Here is a 16272-nt window from a genome sequence, read left to right on the forward strand (position 1 = left end):
TCAAGGCACATGATGTAAATGAAACACATGTAAATCTATAATGTGTATCTAGTATGAATAATCATACTGAGATCTCATATTTTAGACCTATTACAAGGACACAGCAAAGCTAGCACCACATTCGCTGAAGTTATGTAACTACTGTAGATGTACATATAAGGCTATCGACATAGCAATCTACTTTTATGGGCTCAAATATTATTGGACAGAAAACCCAATTTCCCAAATCCTATTTTGGAGGTACTTAACGATATAGGCACAATCAATTCTTGGTGAAGCCATGCTCTATTTCTGAGATAAAATCGGTCATAGGTCAAGCCATTTCTTAGACTGTATTCTAAATTACAAATGTCTTTTATATTTGTCTAGATTTTTCAGAGTGTTATCTGTGTGAATTCTGCCACATTTGAAATATACCATTGATACCAAATGATAGCAACTTCTGTTTCTAATTCTTTGATTTTCAGTGATAAATTTCCTTAAATTATATTCATCTCCTTCATCTCTAAACTTTTTATCAACTTTAAAACGATCAATAAAGTACTTTTAAGTAGCACTTTATCAGAAGTGACCTTGATATTCCATATTCACTGGGGTACATAAAACTTGGCTTCTCTCCAAAGGAAGGAATGCCACATTGAGGAGTAACATGTAACATGCATTGGCATAATACCGGTAGCAAGACTTATACCGGTAGATTCAAAATACTGGAACTTAAAGAGATCTACACATGCAACAATAGTTATTTCTGAGCTGTGCACACTTCAGACATCTAGGTGTCCAATACACCATTTACAAAGCATCGATAACAATGCATTCGAAGACAACAAGGCCAAAAGTTTTCAGTATACTTTTTTTTAAATTTCGGGGTAGGCAGCTCGTCGTGGGACGAACACACTGTCACATTCATTGCCAAATTTATATAGATCATAATTACACATGCTCACGGCACAAGACGAACATGATTCAAAAACAATCTTGAATTTCTGTTGGTGACCTACAACTCATGTAAAAGTGTGAAGAACCGTTGCATTATAGCCCGGATCTACGACTGAATGGGCAAAATTGAACGTACGCAGCCATTTTCCCGCCATTTTTATATCTACGCTAGCAGTGAAGTGTTACGTCATAGCGGTTGTGACGGACAGAAGTTAAATGAAAATTCTTGACACTATACGTCCGTTTTCTCATGACATTTTGTATGCTCATGCAGGTTTATGTTTTATGCATTTACTGACAGAAAAGGAAGGAACATCAGAGGATGTATAAATGTACATAGCGGCAGTTAATTGTGCCGTGTTTCTTCCTACCGGTATTTTGTACCCCCTCCCAACCACGCGCCCGTTCGCCGTGTAATTCCGCGGTGTGTTACAATTACAATATTACGCTTTTAGCAGGACAAGAGTGGCAGAAAAGTTACACAGAAGAAGTGGCAAGGGTAACCTATAACAGCAACATGTAACTGGAGAAAATGATGCGTTGACAATTTGTCAAATCAGTATGGCTAGAGAAATCGTCGTAAACGTACCGGTATTATGATAATAGATGTTAAATCATGTCTAATTCTACTTCATGAAAGGGTTATTACTAAATGATGAAGATGCATCACATGCATAACATTAAATCATATTTACATCCTGGAAAATTTGGAATCATAAATTCATAATAGATCTACTGAATTTGATGTGACAATGGGTGGAATGTCAAAAGTTGAGAGAAGACCAGGAATTACATTATGGAACCCAAAGATGCCTTTACCATTTTCAAACATGGTCACAGCAAGAAGTATTTGGTGATGAGAGAAAATAGCTATCATACAAATTAAACATTTCCTAAAAATGGTAACTGTAATCCCAAACTCACCTGTGTATGATACAACATAGGCGTTACTACCCCTTCAACTGATCGCACAGCGATGAACACCATAGTGCACACACTCAGATATACCAGTAACCCTCTACATCAACACTGGCACGCACACATGCACAACACTCAACTGCACACCCACACAAAGGACCACACTTTTAAAACCAGCCAAATTTCGCGGATATCAGAAATCTTACCAGAAGGTGGTACAAAATCAGAGGCATGATTCCATGGGAAGGAGGAAAAACAGCAAATGTCCGACCATGTATGGCACGTGCCAGCTTAACTATGGGGTCTACTGGGAACACATTTGGTTTGTCTGGTTATCTGATGACAGCTCTAAACAGGTGCACCCATAACACTTGTGCCTCAACATTCAAAACACTACCCCTGGTGCCACACTGCCTTTGTAAAAGGCCAAATAAGAACAGTATTTCTAACTTCTTCTGTCGTCTTATGGACTTGGGAACACCTTAGCGGGATAGACAGGAGGCCCGGTAGGGACGAAGAGGGCGAGGGTGGGAGTTAGGTTGCCAGTTTTGCATGCCTAAACTGAATAGCAGACACCGGGTCAAATACTCTGATGGGGGATGTCAAGTGAAGTCAACAGAGCTATCAACATCTATGATAATGACTGAATCCTGACTCTTACTTATCTTAAATTAAGCAGCGAATTTAAATCAGTGTATCGATATCTTTCCAGATACATTGTACTAGTATTCTCCAAGTATACACCAGGAGGTTGAAACAAAGAGTAACACATCATTACCCATGTTCAAGAATGCATATTTAGAAAATTTGACAAGTACACTTGAGGATCCTTGGTCACATACGTGACATTAGTCAAAGGTCCTACATAGCTATAGAAGGCCTTAGTTGCTTAACACTTAGCATGCCCTATGGGAGGGAAAGGAGCTGCCTTTAACAAATGATAAGTATGTTCAATATGTGTATCTCCCCTAAGTCAACCCACATGAATCCATGAAAGGTTTGCTCTACAATTTTAAGAACAGTTACTGAATTGTAGCTGAAATTCCTACAATTTGAGAATTTCTAGCACATGAAAACTTCAGACAGACATATACTCGTAATGTGCTAAAACTCTACAATCAAGGGCAATAGCAGATCAAGTACAATCTGAAATTTCTTCCCTCGTAAACTTTCAAAGGCAAATGGTGGAGCATTAGGGAAGTTTTATGGCAGCTAATATCTTCTCGGCAGTAACAGGTGTAATAAACGTCGTAAAGTCGGCCTTCATCAGTTACAATTAACTGTTCCACCGAGTTTCATAGATGTGATCGAAGTTGTAAACGGATAAAATGTCAGCATTGATGCTACTGTTACTGCTTGCTTGCCATACTAACACCACTTCTGGGCATGTTAAGCACTTACTGTCGGTACTACATAGCCTACTTATAATTCAAGTCACACCACAAGAAGTGGAGCAAAGACTAAAACACTTAAGTTGATGGCAAAAACACTTAAGTTGATATTTTCCGATATTTTTCAGAGGCAACTTTTATCATTAACGTAATGGCATGAGAACAGAGAAACACTGTAGTCATGTAAGGTTTCTTCTTCAATAATGAACAAAACTCAACTATTCCTATAACAGCTGCACAGTTTTACAAGGAGCAGAGCGTTCGATTTAAGTTATATTTTGGCGCTAGCTCCTGTCAACCTTGTAGCTTTATCAAAGGGCAAATCTACATCACACATCATCAAAGTTATGGGCCGATTTTACGTGTCAAGAACACCTCATTGATAGACTACAGGTACAAAAGGTAACGTTGTCTTCTTGAATGATAATTGCCTTCTTAAGTTTGACATTTACAGTCATGAATTATGCATTAACTAGTACTTGCTGTGGCACAATTTTTCTAGATGGCCAAAACAGAGAAAGGTGTTAAATACTACAGAGAAAGTATTATGTTCCTTAAAGTTGCAGTAAGGCAATGACAAATCAAAGCATATAGCTAGTTTAGCATATAGGGCTTATTCAGTCACGTGATCCACCCTCCGGACGCCATGGCAACGAGCGAAGTCGGCCATTTTGGGGTCCACTTTGAGCGCAGCTCACAGCGGCTCGCCATGCAACTCTCCGTAAAAATTGAAAATATTTCTTATGCAACGCACAATTTCCCTTCAAAACGTTTAGGTTCATAATCAGGGTGTGCTATCTTGTGGTGGGATGCTGGTCTAGAACTGTTAAAGCCTACACACAACGGGTAACAGTTAAGTTTGTTTCGCGTTTCTCGTGTAACAAACAAGCAAAGCCGGGACGGGAACGAAGTCATGTACTAGTGCTACGACTCGGAAACAAATTTGGGTTTCTGCCATAAGTAGAGCTCATCTTACTGGTAGAATTTTCAGAACGAATGTGTGTAGTACAAATTTTGTATCTGAACAAGACAGTAAACGATTTGTCAGATAACTTTCAACGACGGTGGACTGGGTACCTACTCCGGCACAACGTAAATACATGTACATGGACCGTCGCTACACTCCACTAAAGCAGGAAGGACAAAATAGAGCCGCACAAACAGCGAAGCCAAGAAATGATAGGAAGAACATATTCCCAGGTTCTGTGAAGAATTTCTATGAAACAAAAGTACAACAGTTAACGTTAATAATGGCTATCACAGTGTCTGTGAACAACAACGTCACAGCTCACCCACAAAATTCACTATCAACTGATACTCCACTGTCACTGTTGCCGTGCTCAGGCGGGGACCCGGAGTGGGTCAAACTTTCCCTCACTGATAATGGGAAAATGGGTAATTTCCACCCGATTTATGTAGTGAAAATAAGATTTAAGGTTGTAGACTCTTTGTATAGTCAAACATCGTGCAACCCACTTCACTTTCTTCGGACACTTGGAGACCCACGCTGTACTGTGTAGCGCATGGACCCCAAGATGGCGGCGCACGGGAGCAAAGGGTGATGACGTCACGTGAATAAGCCCTATAGCTAGTATTTCGACAAGCCTTCATTCAGAGGAAAGAAAATCAGACAATGCTGGGGGAGGGGGGCATTGAAAAAAGAAAAAATACAGTACGGTTGAAGAATAAGTAGTCTGTTACACAAACTCTACTGTCCAGGGCTGTGGATGTTGGGCGGGCTGCTATAAGCGAGATTTAATCAGGCTAGAGAATATGGCTTCCTCTTCAGCCCTCTATTTTCATACTGTCATCTAGTCGCTTACATTCACACCAAGGCCTATCCTGAAAAAATATTAGAATCAGACTATCATGGCTGAAAGCCAACATACAACTTAACTACACCATCAATTATTCAAAGTGTTATACAGCAACAGGCTGTTGCCTTGACTGTATGGATGACTTGAGGCTTGACCTGAACAGCTGCAGTAATAACTGCTATTGACATCGTAGGTGAACACTTTAAATTTCAGCATAGAAGAGGTATGAATTATGTATGAATCATTTTGTACCTTTGGAGTTTTGGTAACCTTGAAAAAAAAGGGTTTTGAAGAGACAGTACAACTACGTCCTTGAAAGAATAATTTTTTTCTTGTATCATCTCAATGACATGGAACCTGTCTTTGGACAAAGCTCAATTTTTCGATCGTCTACAATCTTAAATACCATTTACCAAACTACAAAGTACAATGTCCTTTGTCAATGCAACCAAGGAGGTCAAGGAAAAACCTCCTTGATGCAACATATACGTAACGTCGGATCTTTTCAACAATTTTGATCAAACTTACACTTCAAATGAAGCTGGAAATCTTCACATCATACAGAAAATGAAAGAAACCTAAACCCACCCCAGACCTGGCCTCTAAAAACTGTCCCAACACATCGTGGTGTTCCCAAAACCAGCTACGCAGAGCTCGGCACACGGCAATGACACGATAGCGTCCTTTTCTATGAGTTTTCATCTTGAGTACTTGCCACATCGGAGAAAACCGGTGTTGAGCAGGGACCAAAGAGCTGAAATATCTGCAGAGCTCCAGACAGACAGACCTGGTATTCTCCTGACCTGCACCTACCAGAGGATTGCATTGTTCTGTTTCTTTGTCTGAGTGTAGCCTCCTTTTCTCCAAACCTTGACCCAGCTCTGCACACTTTACCATGACAAAAGTTCTGCCACAATGATTTCTGGGTGCCTACAGACCTGTGAAAGGACCAGCGAGAACCAAGCACCGTGGAAAATTGCGTCAGCCTCCATATCACACGACCTCGTCCTCCCCAAAACCATTGTTGTCGTGGCGATATTATCCTTTATTTTAATTGTTACCATGGTAACTGATGCCTTTCTTTTTTCAAATCAAACTTCACAGATTACCACCACGTGGGGCTGACAACGTTGTTCAAAAGATGAGACAGATATTTTGTCTTTAGATGACCCTTTGGATTTCATGCCACGTGTTGTTGCCATGGCAACGTTGCTTCCATCATAGGCAGAAAATCATAGTAACAAATAAAGAGTGAGAACATAACAGACCAGATTGATTAACCATTACCTTGAATCAGAAGAAAAATTGAACCTCTACCCTAATGAAATCAATTCTTACCTGTTTCAAAGTTTCTATTGTGACTTACTTTTATATAATCTCCGCTAGGCTCTTCATAATGAATGGTATAAATGGTGCTGTGCTGTCATAATCGAAACACAGCACCATCATAAAACTTTTAATGCCAGATGTAAGCTCATATTTTCATAGATATCTCCTGTAAAATATGCAAGACTTGCTTTTATCCAGACATTTCATAATCACTACACCTCAATTATCATGACTTGAAGAGAGATCTCTAACTTGTCATCCACACCTTAAATTTTATAAGACCAGGTGAAAGGTTCCCATGTCGCATCGATCCATCTCTGTTCTGTTGTACCATTTTTTTTATATAGGACCACCTGTTTGGTTGGCATAAATTTCACACAGTCAGACCAGACATCTTTTGTCATAAGACTTTGTTTTACCAAGTCACAAGCTCCAGTTCTGATTTCACATATCTAGTAAGTCTTACTCCAAAACAAACAGCTTATTGAAATCAACTTGGGGGTAATATACTGAAGTATTGATTATACCAATTCTGATAAATAGGTCAACTCAATAATCCAAAGCTGATGTACAGAGTAATAAGTCAGATCCTCATCATAGTACATGTTCAATATATTCGTTGGGAGTATCATTTACATTAAAAAAAAGGTCTATTTTGTTAGTCTCCTACTTTTTGATGATGTCATTCAAAACATTTATATTTCATATTACCCCCACAGTTTCAATGGAATAGTCCGAGATTACAGCCAAAATTGAATAAACCAAAGCTCAGTGCCAGTATAGTGTGAAATTGGTCTGCTTCGTGGCCCCCAGTTATACCTTCAAGTTCAAGCACCCGTGCTCCTTTCCACTTTCATAACAGGTTTTCCTTTGCACTGAAGGGTTTGTAAGACCTGTGCACTGATCCAACAGCAGATGTCACATTACTTCTTTTCATTTCCATCCAACAGCACACCATAGGATCAAACTTGACTTTCTAGCCATCTCATTTACCTCCTTTCCATTGGATCCACGTTTCCATTTGTTACAGCAAGCATCAGCAAGAAAGAAGGCTGACTATTTAGTCACTTTAAGCCACCATCATACTACAATAGACAGTTTCTTTAAACCTTGCATAGACAGCAAAAGCCTTGGAGACTACCATTCACCACGTAACAAGATTATCCTTGGACTTCACAAAGTATGTATGTTTAACACTTGGAATGGAGGTGTTCAAGAATACTGATAGTTGACTCAAAGAATGGTTAGGCTATTCTAACTTCATGACTGTATGAACCACTGTTAAATTGTTACTAGCATTTTCATCTATAGTTTGTTGAGGACATCTAACATTAATCTAGAAGATTTATATACCGCAAAAATGTCTATAACTGTCAGGGTTTCTACTGCTTAGGCCATACCGTTGGCCATAAAATGAGTATGCCCATTCTCTCTGGGTTCACGACCTTTTGTTGTTCTGTCATAAAGAGAGTGAGAAGACAATAGATCGACAGCCATGCAGGATGTGATATTTGCAGCCAATCTCGCAGAAATGTACCGTGACTAGCCATAAGCTGTCAATTGCCTTGTGGAGGGTATTTATGGTCTCTTTCTTTCATCAGAGCAGGTGGGGTGAAACCTGCACTGGCGGTAAATCAGGTATTGGGCTTAGAGTACCATAGATCTGAGGATCTTTCTTGTAAGCCCCAATTTGTACGTCTTTCAAATAGTGCAGTTCTTTTTCTCAACTGGATAACTTATATCAATGTACAATAAATTTGGAAATGACCCTGATCGCCAATAAATCACATCAAATTATTTGAAAGTTAATGCAAAGATCTCTAGGTTTCTGCCCCATTGAAAAGTGAAAGAAAAATGAGTCAAAATTACCTAGCTTGGAGGCTTTTTGTTTGAATGAATTTCAAAATGGGCACTAACTCAAGGAAACTGTTTTTTCTAACTTTTCAACAGACATACATCTCCACTGTAAGTATCTGAGGGCAGGTTAGAGATTATTGTTGCCATGTCTGGCAGTGGTAGCACCAGACAGATTAATGGTGGAAGAGGGAATTCATTAGTACTGAACTTCATCCTCCTTTACAGTTATCCCATTATCTCTGTCTGGATGGCAAAAGGTACATCATGTCAGGGTCATACTTCATGCTACATTGCCATGGTAACCAATCACCATGGCAGCCAATCATCATGGCAACCAATCACCATGGCAGCCACTACCCTGGCCTGCAGATCTGGTTAATTTCCCACTTCCCACAACCCTGTCACCTGAACTTGACCTACCTGTAAATACCCAAGGGCAAACTTTGATTTAGAAAATACTGCACTCATTGGTCTATTCATCCTACAGGGCAATAGCCCGGGTACCATCCGGTAAGTAGTTTGCTCCGGAGTTAATTATACACTACATATAGTCGCTTCTTGCTCCAACTTTTATTATACACTAGATACAGCGGCTTCTCTGCTCTGGCAACCTTGACTATCCAAATCATCCAAATTTTGGACGAGGACGCTGATTGGTCCCTACATATGAAAAAGGTTGAAGAAAGGCCATCCGTCCGCTTGCGGGAGGGCCTGTTGTCATCAAAGGAGCGCTCTAGAACCCATTCACTCATTGACGTTACCACCAAGCTGTTTGAATGTGCAGGTCTCCAGACGGATAGCAGAAGCGAACATATAATAGGAGCAAACTACCACCCGGATGGTACCTAGACTAACAGGGCAATGGTTTCATACTAGATTTAGACCATAATAAACAACCATGATAGCATTTGTAGGTGACTTCATTTTTTCAACATACTACTATTGCCTACGGTCTACTTTTCAGATTGGTTCTCCTCACGGTAGACACTCAGGTCACGTCCAAACTGTCTGGTGCCATCATGTGCTACATCAATGTTTAATAAGGGGATACACTGACATTCACAGATAGGTCAAGTTCACAGGCCCCAGGCATGCACAAAGGGAGCACAAGGCAAGTACGTAATGCCTCTTCCTCATGTACAAGTTCACTAGTAGGAGAACTTATGACCTAGGTCGGCTTACCAGATGACAAATACAGATACGAATGCTGAAAACATGATTAAAGGGTGAAAGGAAGCTTCAACAATGATGGGTTCTTTTCTACATAGAATATAGATTCTATATATTCAATTCTCACTACACTGGAAGAAGAGAGGTGGTTCTACTAAATGCAGGACCAGAACAAGATGGTTTAAAACAAGAGAATGGGTCATGTAGACAACTTCTTTTATACATGGAATGAAAACTCCATTCAGTCTTGACTACACTGAAAGAAGAGTGGTGGTTTCACTAAAAGCAGGACCAGAACAAAATGGTCTGGAAAGGATGGATCTTGAGGAAAACTAAAAGTAGTCCACAACACAGATTTACCAAACACTGCAGAAACCACACTATTTCACCTTCCTACGTATCTATCAAGTTCAACCTCCACCACATGAAGACAAGGGGACAACATAAATATTAACCTGTTTTATGTACGAGGCTCGGGAATCCATGCTTGATTCATCTCCTGCATCCGTGGAGTCCTGGAATCACAGTAATTGGGGTTTTTATAACATCAAGAAAGAAGACATACATGTCAAGCAATTTTTTAAGAAAAAAAAAATCAAGTTCACAGGCCATGCACAAATACAAAAAATTGTTTGTTGACAAAAAAGAAACACACGATAAACTTGCTGTCATGGTACATGTATTCTGGTCTGAAGAGCTGTTGATGACAGTGAGAGATGGTATGTACCATGTGGTGAATGTTTGTTAATTATGACAAAATGGATCATTAGCCAGCACTGGGTTTCCAGGACTACTGGTAAATATGTTAGCTTTGATACAAGACAATCCATACTGATGTTATGGCAGTACAAGACAAGATGTTATGATGATGCTTATACTGAAATAAACATGGGGATGATATTTCTGGACAATACATTATACAATGTGCAACTGATATATGATACATGTATGAAATAGTGTAGTTCTTCTTTAATTTCCTTGGCTTCAACTTATCAAGTTTTCCCAATACACTTCAGCAACCCTACAGAGAAAACCATATCCTTTACTGCAGCTAGGTGGCTGAAGCAATATACAGCACATTCTAATACCAAACCCATCTCCAACACAAGGTGCAAAGATATAATCACAAGGAATGATTCAATAAAGCTCCAAGAACTAAGTATTCTGTACTGCACTGCAAACCGTCACAGAAAGTAAACTTCATTAGGAATATGAACAAACTCCTTTACAAACAAAGTTAGTCATTGGCTGATTGAGAAGTGATTATACTCCAAGTGTTTGGTTTCCACGTTAAAAATAGACACCACCTTGGTATTATTTATAACCCTGAAGGTCGTGCAATATTCCCCTCCTTGCAGGAAATTACTGGATGTAGTCAGATTCACTTCCAAGGGTGCGAATGATGTCATCCAATAATACAGACTATATATATTATTTATGGTATGTAATATCATCTTCCAAGGATCTTCATAGTCTTAATCAGTTTATCCTTGCTTCTCTATTTTCAAGACAGCTAACAAAAGGCCCACAATAACTCAGCTAAAACTTATTACTTGCTCTCAGAACAATAAAGACTCGGCTAAAGACCATTTGCGCGGCTCGCAATACGATTTATAGCTTTCATAACACTTCTGTACTCTTATTGCTACACTGCAGTCCAGGACTGTAAAAACAAAAGACTTAAAATACGGACCGAGTCTCCCACCTGTTATCAGTTTTACTGCAAATTGAAAGGATTCACTCATAAGACATCGTGGATCGATATATGTGCTCTCACTGCACAAGGCATTCTAATGTATCAAAGATGCGTGACTCGTTTTGCTGAGTACTGCTGGTATCAGTCATTACTTTTCACAAGGGTATCATCTGGTATAAAATGTTGGCGGTGTTCTCCAACACTGTCCTTGCCTGGGGTCATATTCTGTCCACAAATCTTTAGGTATATGAAATGGTTCTTTCGATACGGAAAGGTGGTTCAGGACCATCAACAATTTAATTTTCTGTTCTTAAAATGTTTTTTATGTGTAAGAAAAGGTTTGCTTGTCTCATCAATCCAGTTGATTTATAGTTTTAGAAAAATAACTGATTTGTTCTAAAGAGATCCTACGCTAATGGGGAAATGGTCCCCATAATCCCTGGATTTGTAATACGAACTTGATATATGAAACATGTGCAGGTACAAGAAAATGAGGTCCAAGGGAATAACTTTCTGTAGGCTATACCATTTTCATGAAATTTAGGAGCATGACATCCAAGAAATCTTTTTCATAGGATTGAACATCCATCCTATAAATCCATTATAAATAATACCTTTGTTGTCAAACAAAAAAAGAGTGTTAAAATTCTTAAATTTTGACTGCAGGTTGACATACCTTTTAGGTAATTTTTTCTAACCAACATAGACATGCCAATATGGACATGGGGATCTAAGGCAACCCCTAAGTCATGCCTTGTGCTGCCCTGGGTATATAGATTTGCTCTTCAAGCATTTCCAAAGAAAGAACCCTGGTATGTGACACAACCACCTGTTCATCATAGTCACAAAGTTCAATAAGTAATGGCAGGACGGCTCCCCAAGGACCCATAGGACTTTTCCCCTCTCCCTAATGTGCCCCTCCATGCTCTACATATCTTGAAGGCTGATAGAAATCAAAGACCCCTTAACAACCTGGGATCACCAGGGGCAACAAGTTTAATGGGGGATCACCCAGGGCAGCAAGTTTAATCATTCTTCCCTTACTGATTGAGCGTGATTGAATAGACAATTTCCCGCTGACCTACTTTAAAGTGGAGATATGCAAAGGCTGGAGTGTTTTGCTGAGACAGCATCTTTGTTGCATCATTAAGGATACTTCAGCAGTAGCCTCTTTGTCTACAAGGAGAACACTTATCAGTGCAGCAGCCTGGAAACTACATTATTTGAGCTCAGGTTTGCCCCAAGCATCGCTCACATGCTGAATCGTCTGACTTTCCCATCTAAAAGTTTGGTCCTCACGTCTTGCACTATTTTGGGAATCAAATATTTCATTTCTCAGAAGTAGTCTAGGTGGCTCCATTTCTCAGATGCAGCATAACAGCAACTGAAATCAAATGCCTGTCCTACCCGTTACAAGGATCATGTGACTCAGTGCCAATCAGAACTCTTGCCTATGTTGGATGACTGTTCTGCAGTAAAGACCAAAGGAGCAAATAAAGTCCCCCCCCCCCTATTTTAGAATGGAATGGCTGCAAGCTACTAAAGCTAATATTTCACCTTCGTCCTTAAGATCAATTGGATAATCCAGTCACCTTGAGGATGCAGGCCATTCTTAGATGCAATCAGACACTCCACTTGTCTCAGAGGCATCATAACTGCAGACATCATTGGGTAGTAAAACTTTGTGGGAATGGCACATTTCAGATTTTGTCATTTCCAATGCAAAAATGGTGCACAGACAAGTGATTGAGATCAGGATATGAAAGCAGGATGTACATGTGCTGTGAGATTCAGCTGATGTGAACATTAAAGTTCTTTGGGGGAGCATTAAGTGATAGAATCACTGTTTAATGTTCAACTGGGTACCATTTTTCTGCTAACTCTCAAGTCTTTGGCAAGCTTTCCTCTAAAGGTCTTGTTACAATTACATGCTAGTATGAATAAGGCAGTATCTTAAATCATTGCCACAGCAACCCTATAACGGAGGGGGCCCCGAATTCGCCACTGTACCGCAAATTCGCCACTTTTTGTTTTCTTTATTTTCGAGGTGGAAGGGGAAAATGTTATGATTACTTCAATTATACTTCCAAAATATGACTATCAAACATTAATATGCATGAAGTCTTTTGATCGTATCTATTCAAGCAGAGACGGGCGGAGCAAAAACAGGAAGAAAGGACACACGGCACGAGTACCATGTTTGGGCGGCAGCACTGGCGACAGCGACCGACGTCTATTCCCAGGTTGTTTTATATCGAAAAAATGATTCTGGAAACCACATATCACATCGAAAGAATTCTTAAAGATATTCCCAAACTGTAAAATAAAGATTGATATGGAAATCTGTCGTGTGGTGTATCTTTTAAGCCAGTTATTTTGACAAGATTGTTGAAGTTTTCATGCCATCGAACGTCTGACTTGTCGATCGAACGTGCACTACATTTCGGTGGTTCAAGAATTCAATACCTTAAAAACACTTTCAATGGTTCTTTTTAACGATTTCTGACCAATTGTTAAAGTGGCGAATTCAGGGTACACCCTTGGGACGTAAGCCCGTATTACGTCGGAAAGTTGCTGATTGACCCTTGACCTCTACGTTCGATCAATCACCATGGTAACGCGTGCAAAAAAAGTTAGACATAAGATATGCCGACGTATTCACAAATCACAGAGAGGGTCATTAATCTTCCGTTTGAAAACGATGATTTATTGAAAAAGTGGCGAATTCAGGGCCCCCTCCGTTATACTCTTAATTCTGATGGTTCTGCCAACTATCACACCGTAAGCCACAAGGATATAATAATATAACGCTTAGTGATCTTTGTATTTGAATAATTTACAGCACCCAGGCTACTTTGTTCATTATAGATTCATACCGCCTCACACCACTCCCAAGACCGGAAATCTTTCATTACATCTTGGATGTATTTTTAGCAAACATTGACACATGTACTCTAACACAGAATTGAGTAAACCATTCCCCACTGGCGAACAATGTGATTACAGGTTCAAAGTTTGATCAAACGCTACACTGGTAAGGCGAACATATTTTCAAGATGTACTTATAGATCACAAGCCCAAAGGTACGAAACTTGGTGTCTTAGTATGCTGGAGACATGCACTTTTCATGTTTAACTCTTATACCAATAATAAATATAATGCAACATGAAAATCTTTTGGGAATACGATAATATGATGGTATCGATCCAAGGATCTAAGGGCCAGATTTACATGTCTTGGTTCAATGTTCAAGCTGACACATTTATTGATCTTCTATGCACCAGATGGCAAGGCTAACACCTCTCGAGGCCTTGAGACCCAAGATTATAGAGTAACATGCTTAAGTAGTCACATAGATTTCTTCCATTTCCCGATGACTGATTGATTTAAACTCACTGCCATGTCCTTCAACTGTAGGTTACACAAATCCTGAGTCCTCGACATCAGTCAAGATTGACAATATCAGCTCTCACGGCTGATTTGCATCTCTGGAGAGTTGATTTTTCTACGTAGACAACTGTTCTGAAACTTTTTAAGGCTTTGAGAGCCCAATACAAGTACATGTATTCCAAATGCCATTCAAAGTCAATTACTCGTATTACAAGTACATCAATGAAGGTTTTAAACATGAGTTTGATTAACTACAAGTCTAGAAATGCCTTTGTGCAAAGGAAAACTCTGCCAAGGTTGTTCAACTATAGACAAAGCCTCAGAATTTTAGTTAACCTCACTATAATGAGATAGACTAGTTCCTTTCCCTTAACTCTGCTTCATTATTGGGGACCTGTCTTGCTGGTATGTTCTTCGTGACTGGGAATGACCGTGGTACATTACCACTGAGCCAGCCTCACCAAAAATGCGAACCAGGGTTACCCCATCTTTGGAAACAAGACATTTAGATTGAAAGGTATTGATTCTGTGGGCCTTTGAGCTATTCCTGTGGGCAACAGTTCATGTTAGGATATGTACCTGCTGGTACTCTACTAATGGTATTCAGCACAGGGTCATACTCATAGCAAGGACTGAGGGAAGGCAATGGTTGAGATAGACCAGAAATGCTTTTGGATGTGTTGGGTGTACCATATGATATCAAACATGATATTTTTGTGTGCATATAAACAGTTTCATTACATATGGATACAGGTGCACCTTTTTCCGTATGCACATAATGTACATGCTGAAGTCATATATCATGAAATATTTGTTCACAGCACAGCATACTGTTGCATACCACACTCTCTTTTCCTTCTTTCTCTTTTTCTTTTCTACCTACAAGCTACATGTATATCATCATTACAGTAACAGTATATGCTACATAATTTGTAACTTCAGAGAAGGGAAGTGTCATTTTCAAATGTCTGGTTTCACAACACAATGAAAATTCAAACCTTAACCCTTCTGAAATGGTGCTGTTCATTTGTCAACCACTCCAGTGTAAAGCAAGGCGATATTTCTCGCCGGTAATACAAATTGACGGCCGATAGGCAGTTAAGTGGCAACTGCTTTTCGCTGTCCTTTCCTGAGGCTTGATGAAAATCCTTTACCAGGGATAAAAGCAGGAAGACTGATTACCATTGGCCTTGAGCATTGCCTCTTTAGTAAATCCAACCTTCCCTCCCAGTCGTTAATTTCTCTTGGGGATGACAAAGATTAAGTATCTGCTTAGAGGACTTTGCAGAAGTCATGCAAAGCTGTAATCTAGGAGATTTCTGTTTAAGAGGAAAGATAATTTGACAGTGACAAAGTGATTTTCTAATTTGTAAAATGTAGGAGCAATTTTGCTGGATCTATGAGCTGTGAATGATGTAATGATTGTGTGAATCAGAGAGACTGTGCCAAAAGAAAAACTTTATTCAGCCAGAGAAGGTGGAAATTTTGCATTCTCTTCTTCTTCTCCCCTCTTTCAATACCTTTCAACTTTCCACAGATGCCCATGATTAAACTATAAATAGACTTGCCCTCCCAACTGGAAAAGTGTTCAAGAAATTACCAAGTGCATTATGCCTGATCTTCAAAGGCTTTCACAACACTGGATTTTTCCTAAAGCCTCTGAGCCCTCTTGTAATGAGACACAGACATACAGCCAGAACTCAGTAACAATATATCAACTTCCAACACACCAAACTACACCCACACAGTATTCTAAAATCACAAA

At 39.6% G+C, this 16272-nt stretch overlaps 1 protein-coding gene across 1 annotated transcript in view; it reads right to left on the reverse strand.

Moving 5' to 3' along the window:
• Positions 1 to 16272, reverse strand: part of LOC118422405 (NHS-like protein 1) — a 98349-nt gene that overhangs the window by 15775 nt on the left and 66302 nt on the right. The window contains 1 exon segment of the mRNA XM_035829938.1: positions 9877 to 9936. Coding sequence (XP_035685831.1) covers positions 9877 to 9936 — 60 coding nt within the window.

Source organism: Branchiostoma floridae, chromosome 9 (assembly GCF_000003815.2).
Source record: "Branchiostoma floridae strain S238N-H82 chromosome 9, Bfl_VNyyK, whole genome shotgun sequence".
In the NCBI taxonomy this organism is placed as follows: Eukaryota; Metazoa; Chordata; class Leptocardii; order Amphioxiformes; family Branchiostomatidae; genus Branchiostoma; species Branchiostoma floridae.